We start from the raw sequence: 14,763 nt of genomic DNA, 5'->3' as shown, positions 1-14,763 counted from the left end.
TATTGTTTTACTTTTATTTGATTGCTTCCGGAACAAATATTGAAGATTTAGGAAGGGAAAAAAAAAACCTGGGTTTGATTTCTGTTCTTTAACCCGACGACAGACTGAGCCCGTAAATTAATTTGTAAAAAGCTTCCAACTTTCCTATTTAAAGCACCAAAATCTCAACTGGGTTGCCACCATTCTATCTCTAAAGCCACCATAATCTCAGCTTTAAGCTCAATAATTAAGCTCATAATCCATCCATGGCGGACGTTTTTATAAAAACAGAGGAGCCACCTTCCCAACTTACCCCTCTTCTCGATTCTAATAACAATGACAACCACCACCACAACAACCCCCACAGCAACCGTCACCTGGGCGGAGAAGAAGAATACAAAGGTACCCCATTGGACCAAACACTCCAATGGCTAGAAACGTTTCTCACTCTCTTGGGCTTCAACCAATCTTCTTGGTTGAGCCTTGCCCTGTCCTGGACAGCTCTGGCTCTCATCGGTGTGGCTCTTCCGGTGGTTGTGCTTGTGGTGTTCAACTGCTCCGACTGTAAGAAGTATCAGATTAAAAGGTTCGAGCTCGTTATCGTGGGCTCGCAGGCGATCCTGGCGGCGGTCTCTGTGCTCTGCATCTCACCCAGACTTCGCAAGTATGGCATTCGGAGGTTCCTCTTTGTCGATCGCTATAGCGGCCATATCGTTCGGTTTCGAAACGATTACATCAAGCAGATTAAGGTATGATCATAGCTTGAAATGATTTACTTGATTGTTTTACGAACATGCTGTTGTGCTTTTGCATTGCATACATCAACCCGGAAATTCTACTATGCTCCGGTGTATGGCATATTCGTCAGATGAGAGGAGCATTTATACTAGCATACTAGAATTTTCCATATATCAACTTCAAATGTGATGATATGGAAACTTTCAAAATTCTTCTTATATGTACATAATGTACTTACCAAAATTCAGCATGTTTTCTTTGCTAATTCGAGGCCTACAGGCTGCAGAAAACATAATCGAAATCTTCCATCCTCGCGTTCTCTCAATTTCGCATCTGTTTAGTAATGCTCGTAGGAATAGGATATGCACCTTGATGTTACCCCTTCTGAAAGTAACCTCCCGTCGTTCACTAACTGCAGCATCCAAACACTGTCAGTCAGTTGTGTCATCTGTTTATTTGAACTTCTATGCTAAGAATTTGGCTTGGGTCATATCTTCGCAGGATTCTTTCCGATTGCTTGTTCGGTGGGCACTGCCATGTTTTCTTTTGAAGACACTGCGTGAGGTCGTCCGCATGATATACGTGCATCACGATTCATGGGGGTGGGGGAAATCAGTTGGTGTATTGTTCACTTTGGTTCTATCGTGGGCTTATGTGAGTACAATCACTCTAACAGCCAGCATTTTGTTTCACTTGGTCTGCAATTTGCAAGTTATCCACTTCGACGATTATGCAAGGCTCTTGGAAAGGGAATCTGATGTGCTGGTATTTATGGACGAGCATATTCGTCTGCGCTACCATCTCTGTAAAATAAGCCACAGGTTCCGAATCTTCCTTCTCCTGCAGTTCATAGTTGTCACCGCAAGCCAGTTTGTCACTCTATTTGAGACCACAGAATACAGGGGAGACATCACTGTCATAAATGGCGGCGATTTTGCAGTAAGTTCAGCGCTTTTGTGTATGTATCAGTTGATTAAATGCTTTTGTGTATGTATCAGTAGATTAACTTCCCACTCTTACAAGCTTAGATTCAAACCATAACGCATTAAATTTCCCTCCTTTTTTCCCCCAAAATTTCAGGTCTCCACAATTGTTCAAGTTGTGGGCATTATTCTCTCCCTGCACGCAGCGACCAGAATTTCCCATAGAGCGCAAGGCATAGTGACAGTTGCCAGTAGATGGCATGCGTTAATGACATGCAGTTCTAACGATACATCTCACAACAGAAGTTCAAACTGCTTGGTGAACCCAGAGGCTGCCGACACATTGAACTCGCTGCAAATAAGCTACTCCGAGAGTGACTTGGAGTCGATGGATTACGTTCCAATGCCTACGAATACACAGCTAGCTTCGTACATGTCTTCCTATCACAGGAGACAAGCTTTCGGTATGGATCAGCTTACACTGCCTCTAAAATACATCTGATTCCTTTTCCAGCAACATTTTTTGACTTAGAAATTAGTCTAACAATTGCATATGAACACGAACCAATTTCTAATTTTCTTGTTTTGTTGGAATCGAAGTACAAAACTAGCCGCTTCCATCTTTTCTAATTGAAGTCAGTTGGCTATGGATCGATCGCGTGTTTAAATACTCAAAATGTCGATGTATAGTTTAATGAATAAGCATTAGACAAGCATATCAATCCTTCTAAGACTCGTATACAAGCCCCTAGCCTCGCATACAAATCATCGAGGCTAATGGCCCAACATGGAGCTTTGTTCCATGTTGGTGAAGGTTTCGTTTATCAGCTTGGTAGCGGACACTTCGATTCCAATGTCTCAGACTTCGCCGTGCATTTCAAAGCCAAAATTTTGTGTCATATATGGTTTTCTATGTACATTATCTCTTCACTTCCATTGGTTTTCAATTGTCTCAAGATTTTCCCTTTGTTCTCCAATGCAGTGTCATACTTGCAAACCAATCATGGGGGGATCACAATTTTTGGATGGACAGTCGACAGAGCCCTCCTCAACACAATTTTCTTCATTGAACTGTCTCTGATCACCTTTGTTCTTGGAAAGACGTTAGTTTTCACGTCGACTTGATGCACGCCGCTCGATCCACGACCACATTGGCGTCGTGAAATCGACATGCACAAATGAAGTTAAAGATGCCCACAGTTGTCGATCTTTTTCGGTTTGCACCTTCATCTCTTTGGTTGGAATTACAGATTCGCGCCTAAATCGTAGATTTGTTCTGCTTGGCAGCGTCGTCTCTTCGATTATTTCCCCATGAAATCTGTCGTTGATTGCTTGATTACATTCGAAATGCCGGAATCATGCTGCTTCTTTGTATACTTGATTGTTGATTACTTGATTACTTGATTGCATTCGAAATACCGAAATCATGCTGCTTCTTTGTATACCGAAAACATAGGAGAAGATTATTTATTATTTTATTTATTTTGGTCGAGAGTTCGTGTTTTTCGTAATCATATCTCCATGTAATAAATAAAGAGTGTTGTTATTCTCACTCCAATGTCTTTATCTCCTTACTCATTTTTTAATAAAATTTTTAATTACAAGTTTGCTCATTTATAAAACGGCCGATAAAGATCTTACAAGATATATAATAATAATAGGTTAGGCGCGAAAAGAAAACATGAGCCTAAACTTACATTGGATTATGAAAGGAATGGACAAAACGTAAACCGTATTCTAAAAAAAGATACGAAGGATGAGGATAAAAGGAATTCTAAAATGATAAAATGAACAAATGTGGATGCCTTTTCTAATTAAAGGATAAGAAGCCAGCAACTAATGGTGATTGGATATTGATGGTAGTTATTGGAGTTTATAATCACATAGCAGCAAAGTATTTTGGAAGGTCATTCAATTACTGGTAAATTGTCGTCGAATGAGCTATTTTAAGGATAATAGTGGGTAAAAAAATAGCATTTCAATTCTGAACTTTTTATGGTCGGTGAAATTATAAACACTGAAGTAGGTTCAGCGGTTCTCTAAAGTTTTGAAGTTGTAAAAGCTATCCACAGAGTCTCGGGTTATCGTGCAACAAGCTAAAATGCGAACACGTAACTGGATCGCCATGTATCGAAAAACCACTTGTAACTTGGACAGGTAAGTCGAGTTATTATTTACAAACAGAAACCAAAAAGGAACGCAACGGAGAGGATTGCACCATCCGCCAGAAAAAAAGAAGACATCCTTTGAGACGAGGCAGCACAGCGCCCATTTGCTTCGCACCTTCCAAAAGACGAACACGTCTGCCGAACCCAATTGCAACAATTTTCACCTCGGTACCAAGGTTTCATTGTCGCACGACACAACCTACAGCCTAAACTAAACATCAAATATTTGGAATGGATCGAAAACAAACACGACACCAATACGCTACTGACTGCTCAGCGCCCAAAAACAACCTAACACTTTAGATTATGTGGAACAGAATTTGAGTAGCACATAGGCAGATCATTAGCTGTGATCGTGCATAAACTTCATCAGCCAATACCTGTATGTGCGTGGGATACGCCTCTACCGCCCTAATGTGCCTGTTGAACCTCATCAGCCCCCACCTGCAGAAAGCATATGGCAAAGTATGTCTATTTCCACCTAGGCTCTCCTCATACGATATTTGCTTAAGTGAATGGGAAGCGAACAACTATATTCCATCTTCAAGCAACCCATTCGACTCCAGCCACGCCTATAATGGAATTACGACACAGACAAGCAATTCTTATTCATTTAAGAGATAAAAATATGGGAAACCCACTTATGGATACAAAACTACAAAAGTTGCACCATATGCCGACGAAGGTTGTTAAATATAATCACATCTCCAAACGACCAACACACATATTTATGATAACACATGCAGAAAATTAAGACACAGCACAATTGGCAGAAAATCAGCCACAGTTTCCTCCAACACCATGTATATAAACCATAGTCTATATGCTTTGAGTTAGTTATCCCTATATACATCAGCCAACCATCTTAACAGTGCCCAATCCTAACTTTTTCTAAACATCAGTTTCAAACTAATTACACCACGGTACTAACTTATATCCAAAGAAAAAGACTCGTATAACTCTTAAGTTTTCACAAGATGGTGTATGAGAACCAAATCCAAGTATTCCTAAAGATACAGGCTTTAGCTTTTCAAAGTTGTTCATATACAATTTTGGACTAGAATTCATACCCCCATTTCGATGACAAAATATGTTTATATCGCTAGTGCAACTAGCATTTCAGTATTTATGCATTCCGATTTTAAGCAGCTTTGAATTTGATTCAATTATATGAACTTCAAAGCAAAATGAATGGGCTACAACATGGTCCTGAAATTTGGTCGAATTTAGAATATGAAGTATGAACTGTCCTGGAATTGCAATCAGAATGGTTTTTATTCTTCATTTTCCTTTCTAACGCATTTCTCAATACTCTTCTGAAAAACAAAAGAAAAAGCATACACTAAAATGCCGTCAAAATAATTCACATAAAAAACCATTAAGATCCGAAGAAGATAAGACCAAAATCTAAAACAAACCAAGGCTTTGCATAGTACCTCTAGTTTGCCAGTAGGAACAACTAATTGAAGTTCTATAAATTCCTGGAAGTGCAGGAAACCTCCTCAATTTGCTTGCTTTGATACTGCAGTGACATGCGCAGATATATGTCATAAAAAAAATCTACAACTAGTGAAACGTTGATTCTTCACGCCACCAGAAGCAAAAAAGGGAATAATTGGACAAAGTGAATCATTTTTCATGTTCACGGGTACTGGTGGAGGTCAAAATACCAAAAATGACTCTAAGAAGGCCACTTAAGTAATAAAGAATGAGCCACTAAACCAACACAGGGTAACCATAGAATAGACTCAATTTGCTATGAACTCACTGAAAATTTGCAAATAGAAGAACTACGCTAAGCAAGCAATAAAGTTGATATCTGAAAAACTCGGCTCCTACCCAGCACGAAAGAGAATGGAAATAGTTACAGTTCTCGTGCACATCAATCAGAAAGATAAAATTACCATGTAACCAGTCAGGTGCAGCAATGAATTTTATACATCTTTTAAGGGCTTTAACATTCAAGAAGCTACTGAAAAGACATATCTTCACTCTCGAACAAATGTTTTAAAACGGATACATTGTCTATATTAAAATCAAATAATCCCCGTATGGCTTAAAATCTTCATCCCCCAGAACATTCCACATATATCAGAGATTAACATATTACCTTTAAAAATAATATGGTAACGGACAAACTCTTCATCAAGGAAAAGCAAAGAACGCCCCTCCACTTTACACCAACCACCTCTTGCAAACACAACGTGAATATTAAATATGTCCTAATATAACTGGCAGTGCAAATATTGAAAAGCAAAAGAGAGCTGTTTACAATGTACCAACGAAAATACGTTACATACACAAGTTTCAGTTGAAACTGATTCTCTTTAAAGAAAAGGCAATTATGCCACACCTTGCAATGAAAGCAATGTCCCATATGATGACCAAAGATGAAAGGCAAACTTAACCTGCAACAAATCTTGGTTGACAGGGAAGGCATACAATAATACATTCTCCAACCAAATCATGAAGAAATGCCTGCTAAAAAACAGCACAAATGATCGTCTGACATAGAATGTTTGCAACTTCCGTTCAAAGCATGTCTCTCACCTCAGCCATATCCAATAGGGCGCTGATCACCGATTCATTTCTACTAGCCAAACACACCACCAGTTCCTATTTGCCCTTGCTGTAACTCCTTTCTACGTTGCTCTTCCAAAGGATCTGGACTCTTTAAAACTCTCCGCGTGCGCCTATTTACAACATGAATTTTGTTAAATGTAGGAAATCAAGTCCCAAGTGCATGTGGGACTTGTTTGTAGCATTAGATAGATCAAGGTACCTGTCCTGAGCATGTTGAGCAGGAAAGGTAGGCATGAACTCCTTTGTTGTAGGAAGAGGAACTTCACGGAACCATTCATGATTCAGAGCATCTCCAGCTGTAATTCTCTGTATAAAATACAGTACATGTATAAGTAACTATACCAATAATACCCAAATAAGGCAATTCTAGGTAGTAGACTTACCTCCTCAGGATCATAAGTTAGAAGTCTGTTCAACAAATTAAACCCAGCATCAGAAAGTACTGGAGATCCAGTAAATGCCGTAGCTGGGAACTTCTTGCGCAAAAGATTATACCTGAAAGAAACAGGTCAGAAGTTAATGCATAAATGAAAATCTTAGAACTGAAAGCATCACCAATGGAGGCCAGATAGCCAGATCAGAATCACCCAAACCTGGAAGCCTGGGAAAACAGTGGCAAGAATAAGAACACCAAGATGTCATCATAAAAAAAAAAAATTGGGTATCAGTTCATGAATATATTCATACTTACGGGTGCTTAACAAAGTTGACCTTCACTCCAGGAAGCTTGGAATAGCCGGGCCAGATTGTCTCATTTGGTGTGCCAAGGATTTTAAAAATCTGCAGTTATTATAATTTTTATTTTTTTGAGAAATGCAGTGATTATATAAAAATAAAGTAACTAAATCCACCAGTATATGAGTGAGAGAGAGCGTAATCAAACATCAAGCACGTCAAATAAAATTAACTTACCTTGTCAAGTTGATCAAATTCAGTTTTCCCATTGAAAAGTGGCTCCTTTGATAATAGTTCAGCCATGATACAACCAAGTGACCACATATCAATAGCTGTTGAATATTCCTTCGCTCCCAACAGAAGTTCCGGTGCCCTGCATTGAAAGAGCATCAATGACTAAAACATCCGAGGGTATACGGAAGCATGGATCTACGTACAACATACACATGCACAAGCACACAGGCAAAAGGCAAACAATAACCCACACATAACAAATAAAAATAAGAGGAAAGACAATTGTGGAAAACAGGACCAGTTAGATCAATGGTTTTTATCACATTAAACCCATCATGACTAACATACGCTGAGTTGGAATCAACCTTGAAATACAAGGAGAGATACCAAGAATACAAAGCTAATTGAACAGACAAATTACTTGGGAATAAAAGAACTGAATCCAATAACAGTGAAAAAAAAAATCGTGAAACGATAAGTCAATCTTGAAAATCAAAGTGGAAGTCGTCAACCAATTAAAAAAAATCAAAGATGAAGTAATAGGTTAAACCGAATAGCACAAAACACCTAAGGATGAAATGAAAAATAAAATAACGAGCAATGGGCAGTTGCAGCTCACCTGTACCAAAGAGTAACCACCAAATGAGTATATGGTTTTAAAGGACTCCCATACTGACGAGCCAACCCAAAGTCACATATTTTCAACTCACCCTGGTTATTCATAAGCAAGTTTGATGTCTTCAAATCTCGATGAAGCACCCAATTATCATGGAGATATTTCACACCTGCCAATAACTGGAGCATAAGGCATTTAACTTCACTCTGACTGAATGGCTGCTTCTTTGTCTCCATGAGTGCTTTAAGATCATGTTCCATGTATTCCATCACCATAAAAATACTATCAAGGTTACTCCCCACCACCACTTCCTTCACATCGACAATTGATGGGTGATGAAGCGAAAGAAGAATGTTTATTTCCCTAAGAGAAGTCAATGGAAAACCTTCTCTTTCCTTCTCCATCTTTACCTTCTTCAAGGCCACAATTTCTTTAGTTTTCTTATCCATAGCTCTGTACACAACACCATAAGTGCCTTCATCTATCTTGTTTAGTCTCTCAAACTCATCAACACTTCTACAACCCTGAAGCATGTTTACGCTTCTTTGTGGAGGGGCTGCAGGTTCAGCTGTCTCACGAGAGTTATTGTCATCATCTGAATCTGCTTCTGACTGACTAACACTAGAATCATTATTACCAAGATCCTTGTCAGTATCCATATAGTCATCCCTCTCTGAATCATTATCTTGGTAAACATCCCTACTGGAAGACCTTGTATGGGCATCTCCTTCATCAGATTCAGATGACTGCCCTCTTGCTCGTTCAGACTCATCTCTCTTAAGCTCCCCTGACTCAGGGGTTAATGAATTATTCTGTACTCTATCTTCCACTGACCCTACCAGAGGTATTTTCTTCCTCCTTTTAGGCATTTCCTTGTTCTCTAGAATTTCACCTTCATCCCCAGGTGAATTATTTCCTGCTGCCCATCTTGAAGATGATATATTCCGGGTGGGAACACATTCTTCATCTCCTAGCTGCTCAGCTTCATGATCATCACCATGATCATCACCCGATTTCTGATTTGGTGAAGATATCCCCAATGGAGATTCAGAAACACCATTGCTAACAGACCCAGATCCCACCGGTGCCTTAACTGGTGAGGAAGATTGTAAATTCTCGACTTGATCAATTTTAGCTGAAGATATTTGTACGCTGTTATCTGAAATAACATTGGGAGACTGATGATGTAACCTAGACAATGGAGGTTGTGGAGGAAGTGCTGCTGCCACTGTGGTAATCCTATTTTTTGATGGATTACTCACTCCTTGGTCATCTCTATCCCAGACAATTGGCGAAAACTTCCTTTTCTTCTCTTTCGGAGACTGAGCTCCATTCTCCACCACTTTTGGAACTATATTTTCTTTGATCTGCGCTGCAGATTCAATAGCATCGTCAGACCCACTCTCACTCGACAATTCACCAGGTTCCCTGTCCGATGCCCTAAGAGAAAATCCACAAGGCTTGGGCCCACGGCTCACAACCCGCCCACTGCTATTGCTTGAATCACTCCTACTCGAAGAGGCGCGATACCCACCATTAGCACCATTCCCCTCCTTTGAATCCTTCTGCCTAACCCTAATTTTATCTCTCAAATCCCTAACTTGACTCCTTTCAACATCAGGATTTCCGTTCCTAATCCGTTCATAGTCCTCCTTGGCCGTAGCAAAATCCTTCCTTGGCAACTCAAAACTGGACTCTCGTTCCCTGAATTCATTTTCACGATAACCCCCATGTCTTCCAGCAGCCATAAATCTCTATATCCAAAGCTCTAAAGCACCACGGAATAGGGAACCCTTATCCCAATTCAAGTCAGCTATAAACCCTAACCCTAAACCCCCACAAAATCAGACCAATCACTTCCCCAGTATTTGAAATGAAAAATCACAAAATTCGAAGAAATTGAATACGAACCCTAAGTCCGAACGGACTCGGACCCAAAAACAAAACGAAATTTAAACAATAGAGCAGAAAACAGTACCAGTTACTTATTCAATTCACGAGCTATGCAGCCAAGGAGATTATCCAATTTCGAAACGAAACCCTAAGAAATTGAACAAGAAAAGAATAGGAAGCTAAGAAATTGATAAATATAGGTGCAATTGGGGGAGTTAGGGTTTGAAAAGAATTGATTGATACAGTTTCAAAGAGAGAGAGAGACGGCGAGCGCCGATTGTAAGTGAAAGGAAAGCCCTCGAAGGAAGACGGAGGAGACTGGAGACGGAAATGAGTGCGGACGCGGGTGCTTCAGATCGGATTGGGCTTTTGGCTTCGCCAACTTTATTTTCCTGCTTTTATTTTATTTTTTTGTTTTTAATTATTTATTCAATTGGCAAAATACCGGTTGACTCCCGCCTCCCGGTAATATTTTTGTTCAGCATCAGATATTTTTTACCAAGAAGAAACTACCAACTATTTTGCCCTATCAAAAGATTTTCTATCTTCGGCTAAGTTTTTAGTGTAATTGTTTGATCATCTTTCTTATAAATCATTATATTTACCAATTATTAGTATCAAATTCTCTACGAAATGTTTTTTTTTAAACATTTTGTTTATAATAATTTTACTGTTGCCTTTTCATATCTCTTTCGTCACATGATTACTTTTCATACTTCTCTCGTCACGTGATTAGAAATGTCATGAGTTTGTTGTCAATATAAATCTCTCACAGACCAAATGTTGGGTTTCACTATCTTCTATTTTTCTCCTCTTCATGCAATTTCGTAACTATTTCATTTTTAACTTTACCCCAAATGAAAATTTTCTTGTTTTGGTTAAAAGGGAATTTAAAGTTCGCAATTTTCGCTTCTAACATAAGTTAGATTTCTATATGAATTTACCATCTTTCGTTGATGAGAAAATTGCTTATTTTGTTACAAGAAAATGTTACTTTGTTAAACAGTTGGCATGGTGCCAGATAGTGTGAGCTTGTCTATATTTCTTTCTTTCATTATATTTCAAGTCTACCGGCGTGTCAAATAACTCTTTAGTTAAATTCATACTCAATCCTGCTCCTTCTCATTCGATTACGGATTAGTAATCATGTACTTAATAGCACAAGATTGATTTGACGATACCAAACACAGACACCCCCCATAGGCATACAAACAACAAAAACGTCTTGTCTCACTAAGTGGAACGGAAGGTTGCAAACCAAAAAAATAAAATAATTGTAGAAAAAATTGATATTGGTGTATTAGGGAGTCCCAAATTATTTTAAGAAAAATAAATAAATATGATAAAATTCTACAGGGTTCAGATTACATATTCAACAAGTGACAGGAAAGAAGAAAAAGAAAGAAATCGTAGATGTTACATGTACTGAAGATAATGCTACCAGCAAAGAGAGGGCAGCTTGAAAGAGAAAGTAGAGGGCAAGTGACCAGTCCTCCTTATGTAATCTGCCTTTTCTGAAGTCCTCAAAGCCTTTTCATTGAGCTTGGCCTCAGCGTTCGCCCTCTTTTCTTCGGCAATTCTTCTTGTTGCTGCGAGTTTATTCGTTAACTTTTCTTGACCCCGAGTTTTCATTCTCTCCGCTTTCACCTGGTAGCACACCGGAAATAACAAGTCAGAAAGCTGCATTTCAGTAGGAATTGGTACATGGTTAACCGTGTTTATTATGACCATTAAGCTCACTCTCAAGTTAGCGGGGCAATTTTCCGTTAATGCTGTACTAGTACTTGAAGATGTTAATGTAGATGTTGATCACACAGGTGCTTACATTCATCAACGAAGCGAGCGGGGAAAAGGGGTTCACGCTAAGGGCAGTTTTTCGTTGTAATGATGGAGAATAACTAAGCAAATGCGAAACCAATGTCACTGATTTGGATCTGCATTGTTCTTTTTCATGAAAAGAAAACTGAGCTGATGCTAGTTCTTTCTGGACTGAGGTGAGAAGCTGAACATTTGGCTCCTAGTACTAGGTACCAACAAATATGTAATGTATAGCAAACAAAATGACCAACTCACAATTTCAATCTAGGATCTAAACAAGTAGAACAAACAGAAATTTTCAGAGAGAAAAACAAAAATCTGGGCAGAATCTAAAGAATGAGTACCTCCATTTTTCGCATTTCCATCTCGGCTTTCCTCTTCTCATGATTTTCCCAGGCCTGTATTCTCACCTCTTCACGCTTGTACCTACAAATCCAATAAACAATTGCCCCAATAAGTCCCAACATTGGCGTTGAAAATACTCAAACTAGCTGCAACTTGCTACAATTAACCAGCAAAAACAAAACAGAATATCAGCAACTCACCTTGCCATATATTTGGCACGTTCTGCTTCATCCCAAGCAATTGCCCTTGTTTCCAAGGGACTCAGTTTTGTACCTTGATCTGAACTCGGATTCTCAGCCATGTTCCTGCAAGCATTCGATTCTTCTACATACCGTTTCGCTGCGCCGCTCCCTCTCCCACAAGAACTGGCCTGATCATGACTACTTCTACCCCCATCAGTGGATGTTTGATACCCCTGATGAGTGCCTTGCATCCCATGCTGACATGGCCTCACCGGCGTGGATGACCCCGAAGATATAGGGCTGCGCGCCACCGGGGTTGTGGCCCGGATAGGGGTGGTAGTTCTTGAAGGCTCCTGGCTTGCAATAGGGGTCATTTCTGTCCCCATGTCCCTTAAACATATAGATCTCATAGCCGCTGTCGAGTTCTCCATAGATTTGTTGCTGCTTCTCCACACTGAATCATCACAATCCACTTTCTTCGTCTCCACATCGCACTGATTCGCCATAGCTGACCCAGGAAAGCCATTTTCTTCTTGTTGTTGGTGATGTTCTTCTTCTCCATCCGAATAGTCCTGCTCCTTCTGTGGCACAGGAGCTATGAGTCTCAAGTCATCAGCATTGGAATTTCTGGGTTTTGTTTTGGACTGGTTTTTTTCTGCTCCTCTGGACAATCCCACCAGCCATTTTTGTGCATCATCCCATTTGGAAGGTGTTGGTTTGCCTAAAGCTGTTCTGTGATGGGGTGTCCTGCTAGCTCCATTTGCTTTCTGAAACTCAAAATTTATACCACTACCCCCAGAAATCTCCTTATCCTCTATGGATCTCATCTTCCTCAAAATTCACAAATCTCTCTCTCTCTCTCTCTCTCTCTCTCTCTCTCTCTCTCTCGAGTCTAAACTAGAACTCCATTCCCCAGTATCCACTCACCCAAGTTGAAAAACCTGCTTTTTTTGCTGTCTGCAATTGCACAGAGCAAATTCTAAGCAAAACCAATAAGGCTAAAGATTCTATCTTTCTTGATTAACTTGTCTAACTTAATACTAAAACAGATCTGGGAGGCAAAAACCAGTCCAAATATCTCACCACAGTAACAAAAACAACTAGGAATTATGCAGCTTGACAGAACCATACATAAATACATAGATTTCTTCAGTAACATGCTTAGAGCACATGAGATGCAGACACCTACTAATAATCTTCCTACCCACTAAGTAGCAGCTACAATGCAAATAGACAAAAAATTAATTATGTGAAACAAAAACCAATTAAACTAGGCAAAAACCCAGAAGAAAAAATAATATCTGAAACTTCCAAAACTGCAGCAATGGACCAGGGGCCCATCTGGGATTTATCCAAAAACGCCAACTAACCTCTAAAGATTAAACCTTTAAACCCCAATTAACCTGAAGGGTCAAATTTTTAATGCAGATAACCTGTTCATAAAAAATTCCCTACAGAGAATTTAGGTTCACTCAGCAGCGCAACGATTGAGAGATGGGTTTTGCAGAGGGAAAGGGATCATTTCCTCATAATTTACCAAATTAAAGGATCATGCCAGTGAAATTTGATCAAACAGTTATAAACAGTGACACATTTTAAAAGTTATAAAAATTTCAACTGTTGTATTAAATTTAAATGGTACGAATCCGTTGATTTTGTGAATTTTTTAAGAGGAAACCTTTGTCCTGTGACTGAGAATAATATTACCTTTTACGCGTGGAATTTTGTGACTGCAGAATTTAGAAATGAAAGTTCAGATCCATTCTGCCATTAAAATACTTAAAAGAAATGCATGGCGGTAACTGTAAGAAATGGACTTATTAGAAAACGAATTTACCTGGGAATTTGTGGACTGTATTTTTACCGAGAAAACTGCCAAGTTAGTAAAAAGCTCCAACTTTAACAATTAACCTTTACCGTCGTCACCACACACACAAGAGGAATATTGGCCAGAGTTACAGTAAAAGCCCACAGGAAAATATTGTAACTGCTGCTCCCCAGACAGTGAAAAGGTTTTGAAATACGGTTGTCCTTTCAGACCTTTTAAACGGTAACTAGCTGACTGTGGAAATATTTGTGTTGTATTAATAATGTCGCGTTTAGAATTCGAACATTGAGAGATTTTAGTGTTAAAAGTTTTTAAGTTTTTTTTTAATAGAAATAGAGTGTGGAGTGTGCCAATTTATTTGATGGGTTTATTGTTGTCAGCCGAACTTTATTACACATTATAAGTATTGACATATACTGAAGCAATATAATAAGTGCTATCGAAAAAATTTGTAAAGTGCTCTCAACGCAACTTGCTGAGTGCTGCTGCCGAGATACCTAGCAAACATTACATCAAATACTTGATGTGGCATAAAATGGACTCATACCAAGCATTTGAAATGTCCTCGAAAGGCTTCACATATATATTTTTCGAACTCTGGATGGTATGTAAACCACATTGGTCCCACTATACATCTTTTATTGCGTATTAAGAACACGCCATCTTTTCATTGAAAAATGTTGGTCATGCACTTATTTTTACCTTGCACACACCCTTGTTAATCTTCTATCATTGATCTTCTTCAATTGGTTCGATTTGACGACTAAAAAATCGAGAGGGG

General features: G+C 39.1%; 3 protein-coding genes across 5 annotated transcripts; 1 reads left to right on the top strand and 2 right to left on the bottom strand.

Annotated features, from left to right (window-relative positions):
- Positions 1–245: 245 nt before the first annotated feature.
- LOC137732585 (uncharacterized) lies at positions 246–3,144 on the top strand. Its single transcript, XM_068471903.1, has 4 exons — positions 246–728; positions 1,219–1,656; positions 1,798–2,104; positions 2,623–3,144. Exons 1-4 carry the CDS (start codon positions 246–248, stop codon positions 2,763–2,765), a joined length of 1,371 nt encoding a protein of 456 aa, XP_068328004.1. The 3' UTR covers positions 2,766–3,144.
- A 2,853-nt stretch (positions 3,145–5,997) lies between these two features.
- Positions 5,998–10,191, bottom strand: LOC137730904 (cyclin-dependent kinase G-2-like). 3 transcript variants are annotated; one of them, XM_068469904.1, is made up of 7 exons: positions 7,920–10,191; positions 7,304–7,439; positions 7,083–7,171; positions 6,775–6,886; positions 6,591–6,697; positions 6,359–6,501; positions 5,998–6,286 (listed from the first exon to the last, which is right to left on the bottom strand). In XM_068469904.1, exons 1-6 carry the CDS (start codon positions 9,662–9,664, stop codon positions 6,402–6,404), a joined length of 2,289 nt encoding a protein of 762 aa, XP_068326005.1. In that variant the 5' UTR covers positions 9,665–10,191; the 3' UTR covers positions 5,998–6,286; positions 6,359–6,401. The 3 variants fall into 3 exon arrangements, 2 of the variants coding, with proteins under 2 accessions (XP_068326005.1, XP_068326004.1); XM_068469903.1 differs by having other exon boundaries at positions 5,998–6,501; positions 7,920–9,744; positions 9,895–10,191; XR_011068230.1 differs by lacking the exons at positions 5,998–6,286; positions 6,359–6,501 and having other exon boundaries at positions 6,661–6,697; positions 6,775–6,992.
- A 921-nt stretch (positions 10,192–11,112) lies between these two features.
- LOC137732393 (uncharacterized protein At3g61260-like) lies at positions 11,113–13,139 on the bottom strand. The gene is made up of 3 exons (XM_068471700.1): positions 12,173–13,139; positions 11,972–12,053; positions 11,113–11,456 (listed from the first exon to the last, which is right to left on the bottom strand). The coding sequence occupies exons 1-3, from the start codon at positions 12,979–12,981 to the stop codon at positions 11,247–11,249; spliced, it is 1,101 nt and encodes a 366-aa protein (XP_068327801.1). The 5' UTR covers positions 12,982–13,139; the 3' UTR covers positions 11,113–11,246.
- Between the last annotated feature and the right edge of the window lie 1,624 nt (positions 13,140–14,763).

The sequence above is a fragment of the Pyrus communis genome, chromosome 4, assembly GCF_963583255.1.
Source record: "Pyrus communis chromosome 4, drPyrComm1.1, whole genome shotgun sequence".
NCBI classification, from domain to species: Eukaryota; Viridiplantae; Streptophyta; class Magnoliopsida; order Rosales; family Rosaceae; genus Pyrus; species Pyrus communis.
The sequence above is the reverse complement of the archived record's forward strand: the minus strand, read 5'-3'. Positions and strand labels throughout refer to the sequence as shown.